The 18,153-nt window shown below is 39.8% G+C and overlaps 1 protein-coding gene across 1 annotated transcript; it reads right to left on the bottom strand.

Annotated features, from left to right (window-relative positions):
- Positions 1-651: 651 nt before the first annotated feature.
- DDX46 (DEAD (Asp-Glu-Ala-Asp) box polypeptide 46) lies at positions 652-17,805 on the bottom strand. Its single transcript, XM_010012917.1, has 22 exons — positions 17,615-17,805; positions 17,202-17,342; positions 16,709-16,826; positions 15,665-15,830; positions 15,224-15,375; positions 14,805-14,918; positions 14,010-14,175; positions 13,547-13,667; positions 13,021-13,196; positions 12,474-12,595; positions 11,617-11,695; positions 9,736-9,818; positions 8,858-9,022; positions 8,326-8,488; positions 7,252-7,445; positions 6,554-6,691; positions 5,733-5,882; positions 4,881-5,078; positions 4,115-4,333; positions 2,372-2,516; positions 1,733-1,806; positions 652-984 (listed from the first exon to the last, which is right to left on the bottom strand). The coding sequence occupies exons 1-22, from the start codon at positions 17,803-17,805 to the stop codon at positions 937-939; spliced, it is 3,123 nt and encodes a 1,040-aa protein (XP_010011219.1). The 3' UTR covers positions 652-936.
- Positions 17,806-18,153: the final 348 nt, after the last annotated feature.

Here is an 18,153-nt window from a genome sequence, read left to right as displayed (position 1 = left end):
TGTGGAATTCACTCATAAATATCATAATTCATTTTTATTTAAAGCCATGTCTTAATAGTAATAAAGATGACAACCCTGGGGGGAAAATCACATTAAATGTATATATAAGAACACTATAAAAAAGTGACAAAGTCATATATCATTACAAAAGAGGTTCCTCCTTTTTTTCCTGACAATTTCTTTTTAAACTAAGCAGGCTTTCATTCCTATGTCAGAGAATGAGGAAAAAAAATCAAATCCTATAATTCTGATGTTTAGAAAAAAAACAGGAAAAGTATTTTCATACTACAAAACATTTCACTTTTACAAAACCCCCAAAGAGTTATTCTGTTACCTGGATGATAAAGACAAAATGGGACATGTCAAAGATAAGAAGATCTTAAAACTAGACCTCAAGTATTTCTGGAAAAAATTCTCTTCTCTGATCACTGCACGACTCTCTGACCTTGGGGGGATGTTTGTACAGGGAGTGAATGTGTGTGAACCAGCCAGAGAGATGCTATGGACCAGGAGAAAATCCTGCCTTTATTCTGGTGGTGTATCATTTTCCCAGTATAAACTGTATGGTGTGACCCATCCCCACAACATGAAGCAGGTACCATTTCCAACACAAATCCCACTGTTGTTTCATTTACTGAACAGTACAGTTTGTCAGAAAAATCAAAATCTGGTTTATTTTATATTCTTTACGATGAAAAGTATATAAACTGCACCTTGAAATTAAATCATGCTCTGCCCAAACTGCTCTGCATTAAGACTGATAACTTTAGTGGAGAGAATTCGGATGTTTCAGCAAATACCCATTTTCTGTTAAAAAATGTCCGCAAGACAAAATAAAAAAGTCCTGAATTTACAAGAAGCAGTGTAAACAGCAAAAACAACAGAAGCCACAAAGTGTCACGCACCAGCCACTGGCACACAGGTAACTCCAAACGCTCAGAGAACTTTGTATCTTCCCTTGTTGGTTGGTTGGTACGAATTTTGCTGCAAATAAAGGAGAGCAAAATCACAGTTACAAGTGCAAATGGAGAAAGGAATTGCAATAAAGCCCCACTAATAGATCCACATTCCGTGTAAATAAGCAGTTCCTTAGAAATCTTCCTATGGAAAACATTTTTTTGGGGAGGGCAAGGACTTTGCATAAGAAACAAAACTCTCAATAACGGCTCAGCAGGACCAGTGGAACTCAATGGCTACAGTGCTGATCTCAACGGCTACTTAAAGAGAAAAAGCCAAAGACACTGTACCGTGTAGTAGCACTGAACGTTAGCCTAGAGAAAGCTGAGAATGTGATTTCTCAAGATGGTAGCTCATTTGAAAAAGGAGTACTTTGAACACAGCCATTATTAGCTGGGTACACTGTAAAGCTGTTGCAAACACATCCCTCAGTGCATATAAAGTATTAAAATGAGGGGGGAAATTCTCCTCTCCCCTGCCTGATGGTGCTGAAATGAGGAAATCTACTAGGGCCTAACTCTGAGGGGTCTTCACTCAAAAAGCTCTGTTAATGTGTTATCTCCATCTGCTGGCTGGATAACAGCTGTGTGGTTGGCTGACTGAGCACAGCAATATACTTCCTAAGCTGTTCAGTGAAACAGTCTTTTTGAGATCTATAGGTCCAAGGCCCTGATGTTAATAACAGTGTAAGCCAGAGTGCCAACATTTGTAGAAATTGATCTTATAAAGCATAAATTAAGGCACTTTCCCTCTGAATTCTGGGTATTTCACTCACCAATCTGATGAGCTCCTCTTTTATAAGTCGTGTGATTTCTGCCTTTGCTTTCTGTACAGCCAGTTCGTTGGCACCTGAAGACAAAAAAGTAGGTTAAACATTTTCTGTATGTGAAGCCTACAGAATAACCACTGTGCCCATTTTCAGAAACATTGTAAAGCTTTAAAGCTTGCTGAGTATCTTCAACCATTTGCTGAAGAACACTGGGGTACAGAACAGACTGAGACAGCCAAGCTGTGTCCTAAGGAAGATACTTAAACAAGTCATAAATTACACTATTCAAAAATACCCTGGATGAGAGGTTTATGCTCTACTCAACCACAGTAAGACTTGAAAGGTTTTCATTGCAATTGATGTAATTCCCTATACCTTTAACAGCCAAAACCCACACAATTCTATTTTCTTCCTTATTTCACACTGGCAAAGACATCTTCGTGCTTACCCTGAGGAGAAGCATCTCTGTGATCTCCACATATCATTTGAAAAAGCATATTCAGATACAGAGTGTTTCTTCAGTAACTGCAAAGTAACTACAGTGGGTCTGAGCACCCAGACACTATGACTACAGTGACTCCATGTCTAATGACAAAACTAGACTCCTATCTTTAGTGACAATGTATTTATGGAAAGAATACATACTCTCTATAGCCAAATAAATCTTTCGTTCTCCTTCCTTGGGTTCTTTGCCTGGAGGGAAGTAAGTTCCTCTGATTGTAATAGCAGCTTCAGAATATTCACTGATTCTCTGCAGCGCCTCTTTGGAGGTAACTTTCCACCTGGCAGTCTGCAAGGTAAAGGATATGGGAGGATCAACATGGAGAAGGGCATCACACAGTTGACATTTTAGACAAAGAGGAGCACTGTGCTGTAGCAGTCAGTCACAGCACACAGACTGAAATTTCAGCCACTTATTTTTATGCAGATATATTTAAAAAGATCTGCATCTTGTGTCAGCAAGATAAAGTTATAGAAGGAGGAGAAAAGAGAAGGGATGCGTAGTACTATTGAAGCAAGAACTCTAAAGACCTTCCACTTGGCTACACTGAAGTTTAAAACCTGTGTTTTTTCCATGTGATTTTCTGAAACAGCACTCGAATGTTTTATTTAGCACTTTTTGTACAGGAATAGACTTCAAGGGCAAACAGATACTGTTAATGGCTGCAAGTACATCCCTTTAACAAAATAAATGCCATTTATTTCTACCCAGTTCACTGGGTAAAGACACAAATAAGTAAACCTTAAAACCTCCATAAATAAAGCCTAAGGAATAAACACTGCCAGTTGTTTTTCAGAACCCTGTAAAAATTGTCCCAAATCTCTAAAATACCCTCAAAAATACTTCCTTATAAATGCATCCCATTAATTTAGACAATTACTAGAAAGTATTACGTGTAGATGGAGACAATTTTTTGTCATGGTGAGCTCTGGCATTCCAAGTTACAGGACTTACGATGAGCCTGGAGAAGCTCACACTGCCTTGGCGTGAAGGCAAAGCTATTTCTGACAGGAAGAATGATCCCCTCCAGCCCCCATTTGGTTTCACAGTTGTGGTAGGCTGAGCAAACATCCTATGTATCCTGCCTTAAACCAGTGCTTTTTCAGAAGCCAGCTTTGGAATACGGCCTCTAAAGGCAAGTTGTTTTTCCCTGGATCCAAACTGTGCCTGTTACATATTCTCTCTGTAAGAGGTACTTTATCAACACCCATCATAAAGTGACTCACCCATCGCCAAGAGGCTGCCCTATGTGCAACTTACACTGTGATGGTATTGAATGGTTGCATAGTACCTCTCTAAAAACCAGCTTACACAGGCAGCTGACTTCTTGCTTTAGGCACTGATTTTATCTTTCTTTACCTCTGTCATCTCTGATCTGCACACTGCATTCACTGTTACACATGCCTACAGTGCAAGAGGAGTCCCTCTCCTTCTAAAGATTTCCCAGGGACAGTGATGATTCTCAGTGATGAATTTGTGCTTGATAATGTGGAACACAAACGGTCAAAATAACAAATGAGGTAGACCAGAGCAGCAATATTCTGATTGGCAAAAATACACAGGTCATTAAAAAACCAAAGAGCAGTGTCACTCATAGTAGTATGGCCTTTGAAATAAAAAGCTAAATAATGACGAAGATTTCGATGCAAGAGAAGTCATTGGAAAGCTTTCTGTTTGATAAGAAACACGAGTTTTTCTGATAGTCTCTGGAACATGTCCAAAGCATTGTGCCAGGAAGTGACCACAGATAATGCAGTAATTTCAATTAGGTATGATAAGAAATAGAGACCAGATAGTGTATTGGCACAATCATAGTCTAAGCTCTAAAGATAGCCTTTGTTAAATAACCGTCACTTACACTGGAATGGAACAAAGTGGTTACTTGCCTGTGGGAAGTCATTGATCTCTAATTCTTCTTCGTATCTCTTGAAGGATTCATTTTGTCCTCCATCCTGTTTCTCCTCCTCCTGCTTCTCTATGGGTACGTAATTGAGCTTAGCATTGATTTTTTCAGCCAGTTGCTCTGCAATGGTCTTGGCAGATACAGTAGGAGCTTGAATTGTGCCTCCTCTCAGGATAGCGTTTGTAGCCTGCTGCATCACATCCTGTAAAAAACCAGGTGCATGCTGGGAACAAGATAGCTTAAGGAAGTCCTATATAAACCAACAAGACTTTCAGTAAAGCTTTCTATGTAATATAATTGTCCACGTAACAAATATAATCTCCAAAATTCTCTTTCCCTTCTCAGTAAGTCCCCTAACACCTGCATAGAAAAGATCTTACTGGTCTTTTGTATCCTGAGCTCAAAATACCTTTGGATGTTCCAGACCACATTAACCTAAATCTAAACGGATTTGTGCATCCCATGCTTTGGAGAAAGATGTTCTGCAACTCTGCTGAAGCTGACAAAAACCGATTGTGTAAATGTATCAGTAATGAATTAACCCTTTGCCAGGGCAGACAAAGCATTTCCAGTTCTGTATTAAATCTTACGATCATACTAGCTCAACTACAAATCCTACAGCTTGTAACTGGAATTAGCAAAGCACAGATGAGCTAAATAAAGTAATAGTGGTAGTGGTGTGCAGAAACACCAACTGAAATGGCAGCCACAGAACAAAGAATTGAACAGCAGCAACAACAACAACTGACCTTGAAGTGGAAGGGAACCAATACTTGTGCCTCTGCTCCAAGATTCTTCTGAGCATTGATTCTCAAAGCCAGTCTTTTAGCAATTTCCAATTTCTCTGCATTTCCAGCGGATGGGGTAGGAGCATTTGATGTTCCTGGTGCTGCCATGTCCTTTACTCTTTTCTTTGAATTGAACATGCTTTCAATTTGTTCATCAATCTAAAGAAAATAACAATTATGAGATCCCTGCAGTTACCGTTAGATAATCTCGCCATCCTGAAGAAAACACAAAGGTGCATTTAGTTTATACACTTTGAAAGAAATTAATCTCATATAAATGGTAGAAGCTGGCTCAGAACCACAATTCAGCAAAAGGAACAGATGATTTACTAATCAGGAGAAAGCTTGAGCACAATGTTTACTCCCAGGGTCATAAAACAGGAGTCTAACAAACACTAAGAAATGAATATAAGGATTTAGACATAAAAAAGGCTACTCTGAATTTCTTTAAAACACTGCAAGTAAAATAGATGACTGTAACTGAGAGCAATCGTTCTATTTCATTTACACAAGAATAGTATTATAAAGAAAAGAATTTATGTGACATTTACATAACCACACATATTAAGTATAAAGTACAAGTAAGCCAGAAAGAGACTTTCAAGACCGTTACAGATCTTGATTTTCAAAGCTATTTATGCTTTATATCAAAGAATACATCCAGATCTACTCATGGAATTTAACTAAGTCAGTAGCATAGGACACGGAGTAACACAAATCCATGTATTCTGCAATGTGCCATGTAACCTACTGGGGAAAAACAAATGCATTGGAAATCTTTAAGCAACTTAAATCTTATTTTCAGGTGCTTACATCGACAGCTGTATCTTCATCATCTGAGTCTTGCAAGCCAAGAGCTGCTTTTTGTAGCTTCTTCCTTTCATTAGCCAAAGCCTGTTCCGTTTCATCAAACTTAAAACCTTTGCCAGAGAATCCACTGCTTTTTTTAATCAGCTTTCCCTCCTGGAAATAAAACCATGCATTTTCATACTTGGAAGTTTCAAATCCCAATTTTGACAGTCAGAAAATAACTATAAAAGTAGAAAAAATACTTATTTTAAATTTTATTTTAGATTATTGATTTTAAAAAGCAAATCCCAGCACACTTAGAAAGCTCTGCAAATTTACAACTGGTATTTTACAATGAAGTATGAGAAAAAAGCTGTTAATTCAGTTGATAGGAACAATCACTGTTGGGGTTTTCTGTAAGTACACATTTAAATGCTTTTTGAGTACAGTGAAAAAGAACCCTCCAGTTTTTATATCGGAAAAACTCCGAAGTCACTCTTCTCAGCATGAGCAAGATCCTCTGATGGCGACAGCTCTAGAAATAATAATACAAATTCTGTGAAAGAACTTCATCACCTTTTGTGTGGATTTTGATAACAGCCAACGTGCCCCTTATACAATAGGTGTTTCCCTACCACATGCCAGATGATAAAATTCAAACTCTCAAGAACAGTCCTGTAAATGACGTTCAAGCTCCCAATCCCCAAAACACTTCCACACTTATGGACGCATACATATGTGGGCTCAGTGATGTCAGGGAGATAACCTATGTATATACACTGCACAACTACACCCACGTTCACACGCACTAAACTCAGCCCAAAGCCCACCACAGAATTACTTACAGCCTTCTGTTGGTCTTTGAAGTCAGCCCAGAGCTTCTCCAAATCAGTAGGAATTGGATTCCCAGACAGTTCCAAAGCCTTAATGATATCACCAGCATACCGTGCCTGATCCTCAGTAATGAACGTATACGCATACCCCTGGTCAAAGTGAATTTAAAAGATAATAAAGAAAGATCCTAAACACACGTTATCTCTAAATTTATGGAAGCACCCTGGCACAGATGCTGCTGCCCTGGTCAATAAAGCAGCCATGATATTCCTGCTTAAACTGTTATCAGGAAGGTAGAATGAATAATGTGACTTCCCAGAAAGCTGATACTGAGGTAATCAACCACAGAGGGTAGAAACCTAAGTTTTTCCTTTCAATCTTGTCATGGTTAAAAGTTTGGAAAAAAAATATCTGACAAATTCAGTCGGGCACATTTCCAGCAGTGAAAAACGCCCAAACTTTCAGCCAACAGATGGGGGTTAAAAGAACATTCAAACATCAGAGCAACGTGTCAGTTCCAACTTCTATAGTGCTGAAATACAGAATGTATCTTACACACGGTCACTCAAATGCATCCTAAAGGAAACCCCTCTTCCCACCAATAATGTCAACTACTCCCTCTGTAGCTATCCCTTGGAAACACCTTGATCAAGCAATAAATAAGGACAAACCTTCAGTAGAACCAAACCAGACAAATGATGATACATACTTTATTGCCAGCTCGTCCAGTTCTTCCTGCTCGGTGCACATAGTCTTCATAATGGTTGGGACAGCTGTAATTGACCACCAGCATCAACTGTTTCACATCCAAACCCCTCGCTGCTACAGATGTGGCCACCAGAAGTTTACAAGTTCCATTCTTGAAATCATTAATGATGCTGTCCCTGTCATACTGATCAATGCCTGCCAGAAACCAAACAGCTCATTACCAAGCTCTGCTTTGTGCCAAAGAACCAAACACCAACTTCCAACAAGCAAAAGCTAAGCAAATAAAATTCACCACATTCACGCTTTTACAGGCAAAGTATGTCAGCCAGAATTATAAATCTTACTCTATTATCCAGAATAACAAAACCATTACGTTTTTCTACTACAAAAAGCTGTTTACCCATACCAAGATCCTCAAAGTTTCTTTAATATGATTTTCTATTTGACTTGTTATATTCAACTAAGAGCTCGTCTGGAGGCTTTGCCTGTTCTCTAAAGGCAACAGAAGTCTCAGAAGAACAAAGAGTATTTTTCCTTCTTCCACTAAATGAACAGTGGTTTGTACTTACTGGTTACTGCATTTTTAAGAGCATTATATATACAAAGTTTTAAAACATTCTGGGATGGACAATGTTCTAAAAGAAATTTCCTCTTCTTGCTACTAAGCTACTTCCATTCTATTACTACTCGATGGAAGAAAAGTGGAACAACAGCTGCTATTATTATGCAATCCCAAATAAAATCATATAATATCCCCCAATGGCATTCACTACTCTACAATAGCAAGTAGTTAGTAATATTCCCTGGGAGGTGTTAACTCTCCGTAACAACTCTGTTGCACAGAAACAAGATTTGGCATCTGATGACATCTCACAGGGAACAATAAAGAGTAATTACAGAAAACTATCCTGTCTACTTCAAATCAAGAAACAAACCTCCCACCTTTAAAGCAAAACTTGCTTAGGACGAAATAACAGTTGGTACTATACAGGAACTAAGTAGCCTCTCTTTGTAACTACTAAATACAATATTCTAGTTTGGAGTTGTTAATGTAAACTCTAAGATTGCAGATTACCTCCATGAAGAGACAAGCAAGGGTAAGAGGCTCTCATTAAATCTTTCAACAACCCATCAGCATGTTCTTGTTTATCTACAAAGATGATCACCGATCCTTTCTCCTGATAGTGTCCCAGGAGCTCCAGTAACTTCAAAAACTTGTTCTCCTCTTCTATGACAATCTGGAAAAAGACATACCGAAGTAGGAAGAGTGTAAATCAGATCTTCAGTCACTAAAGATAATCAGGGTGCACACACATAAAAATGAGGCATAGGACATGACTTTTCCAGGCTGTTTCCAAGTCAGGGGCCAAAGTGCTGTTCAGCTCAGTGGCATAAGGTGAAAACAAAAAAAGAGTGATCACATTGCATTTGCAGATTGAGGTGTTAGTTTGTTCTGAGTTCACATTTAGTAAGGTCTCATCTTCTAAAAGTAGAAGTTTTGTGGCTATATTGGTGTTCTGAATATAGCTTTGTGGCTATATTCAATCTTGCCAGGAGTATCTTGCAAGCAAATGAGCAGGTAAGCGAGGCAGATGCGTGATACTCACAACATGTTGCTCCACATCAGAACAGACAACACTTCTGCCTCCAACCTGCACTTCTATAGGTTTACTGAGGATTCTCCGAGCTAGTGCCTCCATAGCTCTGGGAAAAGTAGCAGAGAACATGACAGTCTGACGGTCAGGCCTGACGTTGTCTACAATGCGCATAACCTGGGTTAAGAGAAGATGCCCTGTTAGTGCTGTAGTTGAACTTCATACACAGACAGAGCTGCAGCTTTGAAGTCAGGTGGTATCTGCACTACACAGACTACAAAACATTTCTTCCCGGATTTCCTCTTGGGACCTAGGTGCTGGCATTGGAAGACAGGCAAAACTTGCTGGATGAGAAAGGAAGTTGAGTGGCAATATGCAACCTGACAACAGCCCAGCAGAAACCTTAAGACATGCAGCAACCCTACAGCTCAAGAGATGAAATATAGGAATGTTCCTAGTTTTGGGGGACAATACAACCTGATGACAACTGGAAGAGTCCTGGACGTCCAAAGCTGCCAGCAAGAAATGTGTCACTAACGCTTCCAACATTTTGTTCCTGTTTTCTGTACGACTTTACCAGGAGACATTAGGAAGTATAAGCAGGCTACAACTACTACTATGACACTAGCATCAGAGCATTACATTGGACTACAAGATGGCCAAAAGTAGCCAAAACAAGTGTGTAAAAAAAATTGCAAGTCTACATAAGGAATTACTGAAAACAAAGCATTAGAGAGAGTAGAGAAATTAAAGAGTCAGTTTAAACTGTTGTCCATACATAGCACATCATCTTGAACGCTCCTTGGCAGTGTAATAGTAGCAAAGCACTGCAAAATCCTGCAGAGTGGCAAAGAACATCTTGTGACAATATCACTCATGTCATTAATTACCTGAGGCTCAAAACCCATGTCAAACATTCTGTCTGCTTCATCAAGTACAACATATGTGACTCGACGGAGATTCGTCACCCGGCCTGTGAAAGGAGAGGAAAAAACACATGGGAAACAAAATCAAACGGAAATCAAGTTTCCCCTCAGGAATAACTTTTTAAATGTTTTACAGTCTCACTATCTTCTAACAAAGACATTAATTTATTGCTTTAAAAAATTCACTAAATGTGAATTTTCATGTTCTCATTTTAATCAGGAATACATTGTGGGAAACGTGTAAGTATGCACAAGGCCCTTTTAGTTTGTCAAACTCTTCTCTTGCATACCATCATAGGGCCAGAAGAACCTGTAAAACTCAGAAAAGTGCCCTCGCCAAAACACATCATAAAACTAAGACTGAGATGAAGCAAGGAGCCACATCAGCCATTATCTGACAGCGACACCTAGAAAAAAACATATTAGAGATTACAGCGCATGTGTGGAAGGCAAAGCCCAGTGCTAACTGCTGCAGCCTCAGAAAAACTCCTCTCATACATATCATCTGTAACGCTTCCTTGGAGCTAGAGATAACTAGTTGAGGATAATCATACCAGTTCTAAGCTAACTGCTAGTAATAGGCATAAAACAGAGTAAGCAGTCTTTTCAAAGTGAATATATAAAGATTGAAACCTACCCAGTAACACGACTAAATTTAAGGACCACCCCAAACTCTGGGACAGCTGGAAACAAAGTCAGTTGTGTATCTGTGAACATTTAGAGATTCTGATGGACAGGATAATTAACACCCTTCCCAAACAAATGGCCAAGAGATTCCCTTTCAGGAGGAGGATTTAACCGAAGGATTTAAGAATCATATCCTCAAATGATATAAACATGTGAACACATTCAGCTCCAAAGAGCTGTGGAGCGCCACTGTCAAATGCTCTCAGAATGGAACAGATTTCTCACACTTCCTACAAGTACCACTCAGACATGTGCCTATCAAACTACAGCAGAATTTGGTCCTTTCAGCTTCAGCAAATTGGAGCTGAATCCTCAAATTACTTGGGAGAGATTTAGCGCTGCATTTTTTAAGATATCGAATTCAGCCTTAAGGTACAAAATAGGTATTTCTTTAAATCTACGTATCTATTTAACATCTTAACACTTTCATCCCCAAATAATAACTTTGTAAAATTACTTGGGAACAGCATTAATGTACCTACCTTTGACGATTTAAGTCTTGGAAGCCCAGTTCTATATGTCTTGAAGGTACTTTTTCCACAGAAGTTAAATAATGTCAACAGTTTAGTAGAGGTTTTGATGTGGAATAATTTAATAATAAAACTTTATCTAATAAGCATGCAATGGTTACACTAGGACAAAACCTCTTAAAGCTGCAGTGGCTCAGTTGAATCAATCTGAATATTTGATATAAGGTCAGTCTTTTACTTTTGAATAGTTATTTAGGGAGGGCTTCTTTGGTTTTTAAAACCAACAGATAAAGGCAGAGTCAGAGGCTCTTAGGTACAAGTGGGTAACTGCTGAGCTACACTAACAATAATAAAGGATCAATGGGCAGATAAAATAAGCAACTCTATATAACCTTTATCTACATGACTTGAAGTTAAAGAATTTGGACCAGCACATCTTAAGTTTAACAATGAGAAACATTCTCTGAAACTCAAGAATGTTGTATTTCCTGTCCTCCCCAAAACAGTCAAACCAATATTTGATTTAACCTATTATTACTGCTATACATTCTCAATAGCAAGATAGTGCAGCCTGAAGAGATATAAGAAAATTCCATAAGACCATTTATCAAAATACATGATCTTTGAATTTGTTAGAATTACACAACAAATATAAAAAACTCTCCATAGGAAAAGGTTTTCTACTCACCATTGTTAGCTGCTAACATGTCAATCATACGCCCAGGTGTGCAAACAATTATTTCAGCACCTCTTTTGAGTTCAGCAATCTGATTTTAAAACACAGTGAACAAACTATTAGAGAGGGGGTTTGCTTTGTGTTTTTTCAAATACATGTATTACAGAATCCTAGACTGGTTTGGGTTGGAAAAGACCTTAAAGCTCCTCCAGCTCCAACCCCTGCCACGGGCAGGGACACCTTCCACTAGAGCAGGTTGCTCCAAGCCCCGGTGTCCAACCTGGCCTTGAACACTGCCAGGGATGGGGCAGCCACAGCTTCTCTGGGCACCCTGTGCCAGCACCTCAGCACCCTCACAGGGAAGAGCTTCTGCCTCAGAGCTCATCTCAATCTCCCCTCTGGCGGGTTAAAGCCATTGCCCTTGTCCAAAGCCCCTCTCCAGGTTTCCTGGAGCCCCTTTAGGCACTGGAGCTGCTCTAAGGTGTCCCCTTCAGGAGCCTTCTCTTCTCCACGCTAACAACATGCACTGCAATGCAGCTGGTCTCTAATGTGAACTGTTTATGTGAAGATTTTACATAGCAGTTTCTTTAAGTCTTTGGAAAACTGCTTCCCAAAAGAGTAACCTCCAACAACCTAAGCTGGAGGACAACTCATACTTTTCAGGATTTTCAAGAAGATCAGAATGTTTAAGGCTATTTCATGTGCAAATGCTTAAGCTTCTGCATTACTCCACTCATACAGAGAAGATACATACTGAAGGTTACACAAACGTACTGGGTTTGTGGGAGAGAGAAAGAAAGTAAATTCCCTGCAAAAGTAACATTAAGGTTCAGGAGTTGTGTGACAAGTAAGGTGTGGTTTTTGGATACCTGTTCGCTGATTCCTGTCCCTCCATAAACACAGACAACTCGAAGCCCAAGTGTCTTGGAGAATTTCTTGCACTCCTTGGTGATCTGCAAAGCCAACTCACGAGTAGGTGTCATGATGACAGCTGAAAAGCACAGTATCTTCATCAGCCATTGTAATGAGAGATGTTATTTATATAATAGAAGTTATTCTTTTGTAATGATGTTTACAGCAACTTACGTACATTTTTCTTGAAATTACATTAAAAAACCCCACACATAATTCACAGTATGGGGCGGGGGGGAAAATCTGCTCAAAGTCTCCAAATCAAAGCAGTAAGATCTCCCAGATATACCAAGTGCTCTTGCAACAGCATCAGACAGCCCAGATCACAAATAACATTAAATATCATGGTGATCATTAATTCAATTAAAAAAAGACACTCATTAATGGACATTAGTAAGTAAATATTCCTCCCTGTAGCCAAGAGAAAAATTGAAGACCCTTCTAAAGCATATACTTGAGTTTTCAGTTATTGAAGTAGCCATTATGAAAATCAAAGCTGTGTACCTATGGGACCTTCTCCTTCTTCTAACGCTCTCTGATCCATAATGTGTCTGAACATGGGTAACAGAAAAGCAATAGTTTTCCCACTTCCTGTTTTAGCAATGCCGATCAAATCACGGCCGTTCATAATTGCAGGGATAGCCTGGGTCTGAATGGGAGTGGGCTTTTCATAGCCATGCCTTGAAGAAAGGAAAACCAGAAGATATTTCAAGAACAAAATAGGATTTGACAGATGTGAATCGTAAAGTTAAGCTAAAAAAAACCTTTGCATATTCATATTTACATGAACATATCAGTGCCATTCAAAAAATACAGCTTAAAAATGAGCAGCAAAAGCATGATACAAATGGCAGAAGGAATAGTTCATAACAGCAGTTCAACACAGAGCAATGAACACTCAGTTGTATATAACATCTACAGACATGGATGTGTTTGTTGCATTATGTGACAAAGAAAAAGGTTTTTCTCGTACATGTATTATAGAACACAGTGAGCAAAGGATGATATAGTTCATAAAGTGCTTGCTTACTTTTTGAGGGCAGTGAGAATCTTCATGGAAATACCACACTGTACCCAGGTTTTTATTGGCTTGGGGCAGCCTTTTCCCTTGACTGTAATCCCCTCCAGCTCCAGCCTGTACACATTCACCTCTGAAACAGAGTTTGCATTACAACAGAGTCAAACTTGACATTTCTCTATTTCCTTGATAAAGATACTCTTCAAATACTAATTTAATCACCACCAGAAAAACAGCTTTTAGTTGTTACACAAAAATACAGGAGGCGGGTGGAAAGGACTCGGGTAACTTTTTCAGTCAAAGCCTCGTCTATAACTACATGAAGTTATCCATAACAGTGACCTGATTCAGTGTTTTTCTATACAAAGTTGCTCCAAATGCTCTTCTATTCCAAAAGAATTTGCTGTTTTTTCACACATCAAAACCTGTCATTCTTTAACGAGACCCAAGGTCTTCTGGTCAGATTTGTCCTTACCTTCTTGAGTCATTTTAGCTAGTTCTGGTACTTCAACATAGAAGTTTTTCCTGAAAGGTTCATATTCGATCTTGCCATGATCCACTGGTTCTAGCAGCTTCCTCTGCTTGGTCTGATAGCCAGTCAGGGCAGTCTGAAGATCAACTTCCTCCTCTTCTGAGGAATACTGTGCAAATTATTAGTATGAAAATCAGGATGAATGGTATTCGAGAGGCTCTGGTTTTTCATTTATGGAGGAACTTTACTCAGAAGCAAGTTACTCCTCACTCTTTTAGACCACATGCTGAAAACCTGCTCTCACTTTGAGTCACGACTATTCTTCCACCCATTTCCTCCATGTTCCTCCCAAACCTCAACCTTCACCATGTTCTGTATCACTTTCATGACTTTATGAATACTAACTAGCAGCCAGCTCATTGAACCCACACCCAGAGAGGGTGGTTTATATTTAACTACTTGTACCACCTCTTCCTATTAAAACACATTTGTTATTTACAGCCACTGTAACAGAAAATGCTCATATATTTGGCTGAGTGCGCTGCCTACTAGAACACATGACTTGGCATGGCATTTTGTAGCCCTAGAAACAAACTCCTTTCTACTGTTCCCTAAACCGTAACAACAGGACAAGGAACAAGAAACTGCAAGATTGAAAATCTTGTGACTGTGGTTCTGCAAATTAAGTAACTAATTATTTATCTCCTAAGAGATGAATAAATCCCAGGACCGCCCCCATTCTCATGTCTCTTACAAGAAGCACATTCCCTTAGTAGAAATACAAGACACTTCCTTTACCTCCATTGCATCTTGGTCGTTCTCCATGAGCTCCCCTTTCTTCTTTTCTGACTCTGCAGCTGCCTTTTTGGTTGTCACCACAGTTACTACCTTGGTAACAGTTGGTCCGGATTTCTGTAAGAACAGTTAGTAAGAATTATTGTGCTATCACATACAGCAAACCCCATAGTGCATAAAACACACAGAGCATCTGTACTGCTGAATGCATTATGAGTTTGGGGCTTTTTTCCACTTCCTTCAGTGAAATGTCATCAGACTAATCCCTGATACTCTGAGCTTGATAAAAACACCAGGAAATTAAAGCTAAGCCAAAGAGGCATTAAGTGCCTGTAACTGACTTCTTGCCTTTTTGTATTTCCCCCCTCTTCTTCCAAAGCCATTGTGACATTAAAACACCAATGTTTAATAAATGGTTTTACCTTTTCGCTCCCACCTCCACCTTTCACGCTTCTCATATTGAACTTCTTGACCTCTTCTTTTACTTCTTCCATGTAAGCATCCAAAGGATCTAACTCTTCATCTTCAACCTCGTTGCCTTCTTTTTCTCCTTCTGCAGTTTCCTCCTCATCATCTAATACGAACAAGAAAGATGGGAATAAAACAGGGGAAGAGGAAAGTGCTCACATGTGTTAAATTATTACTGTACCCAAATAACTACAGTCCAGTTTTATTACTGTACCATTTTTCCTCATATAAATCTCCATGGTTTGTTAATCTCAATTATAACTTAAACCATCTGAAGCCATGACCAGGTTTAGGCTTTGCTATTTTACAGTTCTGAAAAGTAATTAAATGCTCTACAGATAATGTAATTCTAGCAAGAGAAGTATTTTAACTGTTATATAGGAAAAGTTAAATACCATCATCATCTTCTAAACTCCATTTTTTCCCCTGTTTCATCTCTTCAATTTCCTTTTTCAGCTCTCCGATGTTTTCCATCGCCTTCTTGCGCTGCTCTTCCCTCCATTTCTCCACTCTCTCTTTTCGTTTTCTCATCTCTTCTTCTAGTTTGTTCTGATCAAAATTCTATGATAAAACCCAACAAACAGTGAAAATTCATGTCCACTGGCTTTAGTCTGTGCTTCTTCAAACAAACACAACCACTGTGTGAGCGTGGACTGGACATCCCCCAACTCACCACAACAGAAGTAGATGAAAAGCACTAACATCAGCTATAACATGCTCAAGAAATGCAGTTAGCTATTTTGTTCTTCATGATAGCAGCTGCTACATAATTTTTAAGATAACAGCAAATTAAACTCTCCTGTATTTACTCGGAAAAAATACTGTGACTCAGACCAATGAGTTTCAAGCCATTGTAGTCCCTGATTGAGAAAAGGCTGAAGAATTATCCTGTTACCCTCTACTGCCAAAGATCCTTCTCGTACAAAAGCCTGTGAGTGGTTTATGCCAGGGGAGCCCTCACTGACCATGCAATGGCTACTAACGAAGGAGGGTCAGTAACAATGTGCTGCTTTAGAAGAGTCAGCTGAAACTGCTGGTTTGGGAATCCTTCATCTAGGCACAACTTTTCACACCATGGAATAAGGCAAAGTGAGCTTCCCTCTCCCTTTGCTCTTTGATTCCTGCCTGGGTCCAGAGGACAAGAAAATGTTCAGCTCTTCTGTTGACACCTAATCTGTGACACATGAGAGATCCTTTAGGCTTGTCTGGGGTTCATAGTCTAAGAGGTTTGAAATCTTGAACTGAGAAGAATGTTTCTTCTGCAAGAACCAGAAGCACACCCCGTGACAGGAGTCTGTTACTGGAGAATGCTCTCTCAGTGGGGATTTTTGCCCAGCTCTAAGAACAGGTTTTCTTTCATTAATGCACTAATCTCTGGCTAACTTAATTCCTCGCGTAAATTCTAATGTTCTAAATTTGAAAGTGTCAAAAGCTTCTACCTCAGTGGCCACAGTATTTGGGGTTGCATCTTTATCCTTCTCTTCTTCTTTGTCATCTTTGTCTTTCTTCTTTTCTTTGGAAACTTCCACACCTTCTGTCTTTTCTTTAGATCTTGACCTGAAAGGTAAGATCAGAGTTGTGAGAACATTACAGCTTTTCTCAGGGGCAGGATACACATGTGCTGGATAGAAACAGGACTCTCAACACTCTGTACTGGTTTATGCTTGCAAATACCTTCCAAAGCACACTGCTTCCCTGGGAATCTTTCCATGCCACGGAAATATTCCTTTTAACTACCAGAAATGTCAAATCTATTGCAACCCACCAATTCACACTGGTTCTCACAACAGACTGCACTACACATGTTAAGCAGTAAAAGTACGCTCACGTAATATTCTCCTTGTTGTACAAACCAAAGCCTTGCCCGATTCCCTCCATGCAACCAACAGTTCTGCGGTACCTTGTCACGATGATACCAGAGAACACAAGTACCTGTTTTCTGCTTTCCTGTTCTTGCTTGGACTGGAGGATCGAGACCGTCTGCCTCTGCTCCTGCTTCTGGAACGCCTCCTCTCTCGGCTCCGGGATCTTCTCCTCTCTCGGCTCCGTTCCCTTTCTCTGCTTCTTGAACGTCTGCCATGGAACAAAACTGTATTTATTTAGGACGTGATCACAGTGTAATTTTAGCTGCTATTGAGGAACAGGTTGTCAAAGGAATCCAACAACCATCAAGACTCTAAGAGCTTACAAACGCCAGCACCAGCAGCTAGAAACCACTTAATCACCAAAATCATTAAACACGGTAAAATCCATCCCGAACAACAGCAAACTCGTCACAGCGGAAGGACATCAATGTCCAGGTGACAGGCATTTCTATCCCTTTGGCTGCGATTAGGAAGTCATACCTTTGGCGCTTCCTGTCCCGTGAGCGAGACCTCCTCTTGTCCCTGCTGCGGGACCTCTCACGTCTCCGGTCTCGATCCCGACTTCTGGAGCGTCTGTCTTCACGTTTCCTCTTGTCAGAGGGGGACCGGCTCCTGGAGCGGCTGCCGGAGCGGCCCCGTGAGGCGGAGCGCTTCCGATAGTGCCTGACCATGGATGCACAGAGACAGGAATGGTTACAGGGAGAGCGATCTGCAGTTAGAGGGTACTGGTCACATTTAGGTGGACAGGCCAAAAGCGACCACTCATCTTACCTGGGCTTCTCGAATCTCTAAAGGTTTGTAATCATCTTGCCAAACTGATTACCAGGTATATATTAATCAGTACATACATGTGTACTCCTAATGATGCTGGAATTACAGGCATTACTTGGTGATGGTTTTGCTTTGTTTTAGAGTGCTGCTGTAAGCACCTAATGAGAACACTAGAACATGAACAACAATTTCCTTTTCAGAAATCCACTGATTTCCATGAGACAGAGGAAAAGACAAAGACTCTTTGA

The sequence above is a fragment of the Nestor notabilis genome, unplaced genomic scaffold (genome assembly GCF_000696875.1).
Source record: "Nestor notabilis isolate BGI_N333 unplaced genomic scaffold, ASM69687v1 scaffold10604, whole genome shotgun sequence".
Classification (NCBI taxonomy): domain Eukaryota; kingdom Metazoa; phylum Chordata; class Aves; order Psittaciformes; family Psittacidae; genus Nestor; species Nestor notabilis.
The sequence above is the reverse complement of the archived record's forward strand: the minus strand, read 5'-3'. Positions and strand labels throughout refer to the sequence as shown.

Excerpts from the sequence above, each read along its gene's own strand:
- DDX46 (XM_010012917.1), bottom strand. The coding sequence starts at position 17,805 with ATGGTCAGGCACTATCGGAAGCGCTCCGCCTCACGGGGCCGCTCCGGC. Across the intron at positions 16,827-17,201 it reads AACAGGAAAGCAGAAAACAG|GTCAAGATCTAAAGAAAAGA; the intron begins GTACTTGTGTTC and ends CTTACCTTTCAG. Across the intron at positions 4,334-4,880 it reads TGGTTCCCTTCCACTTCAAG|GATGTGATGCAGCAGGCTAC; the intron begins GTCAGTTGTTGT and ends GGTTTTTTACAG.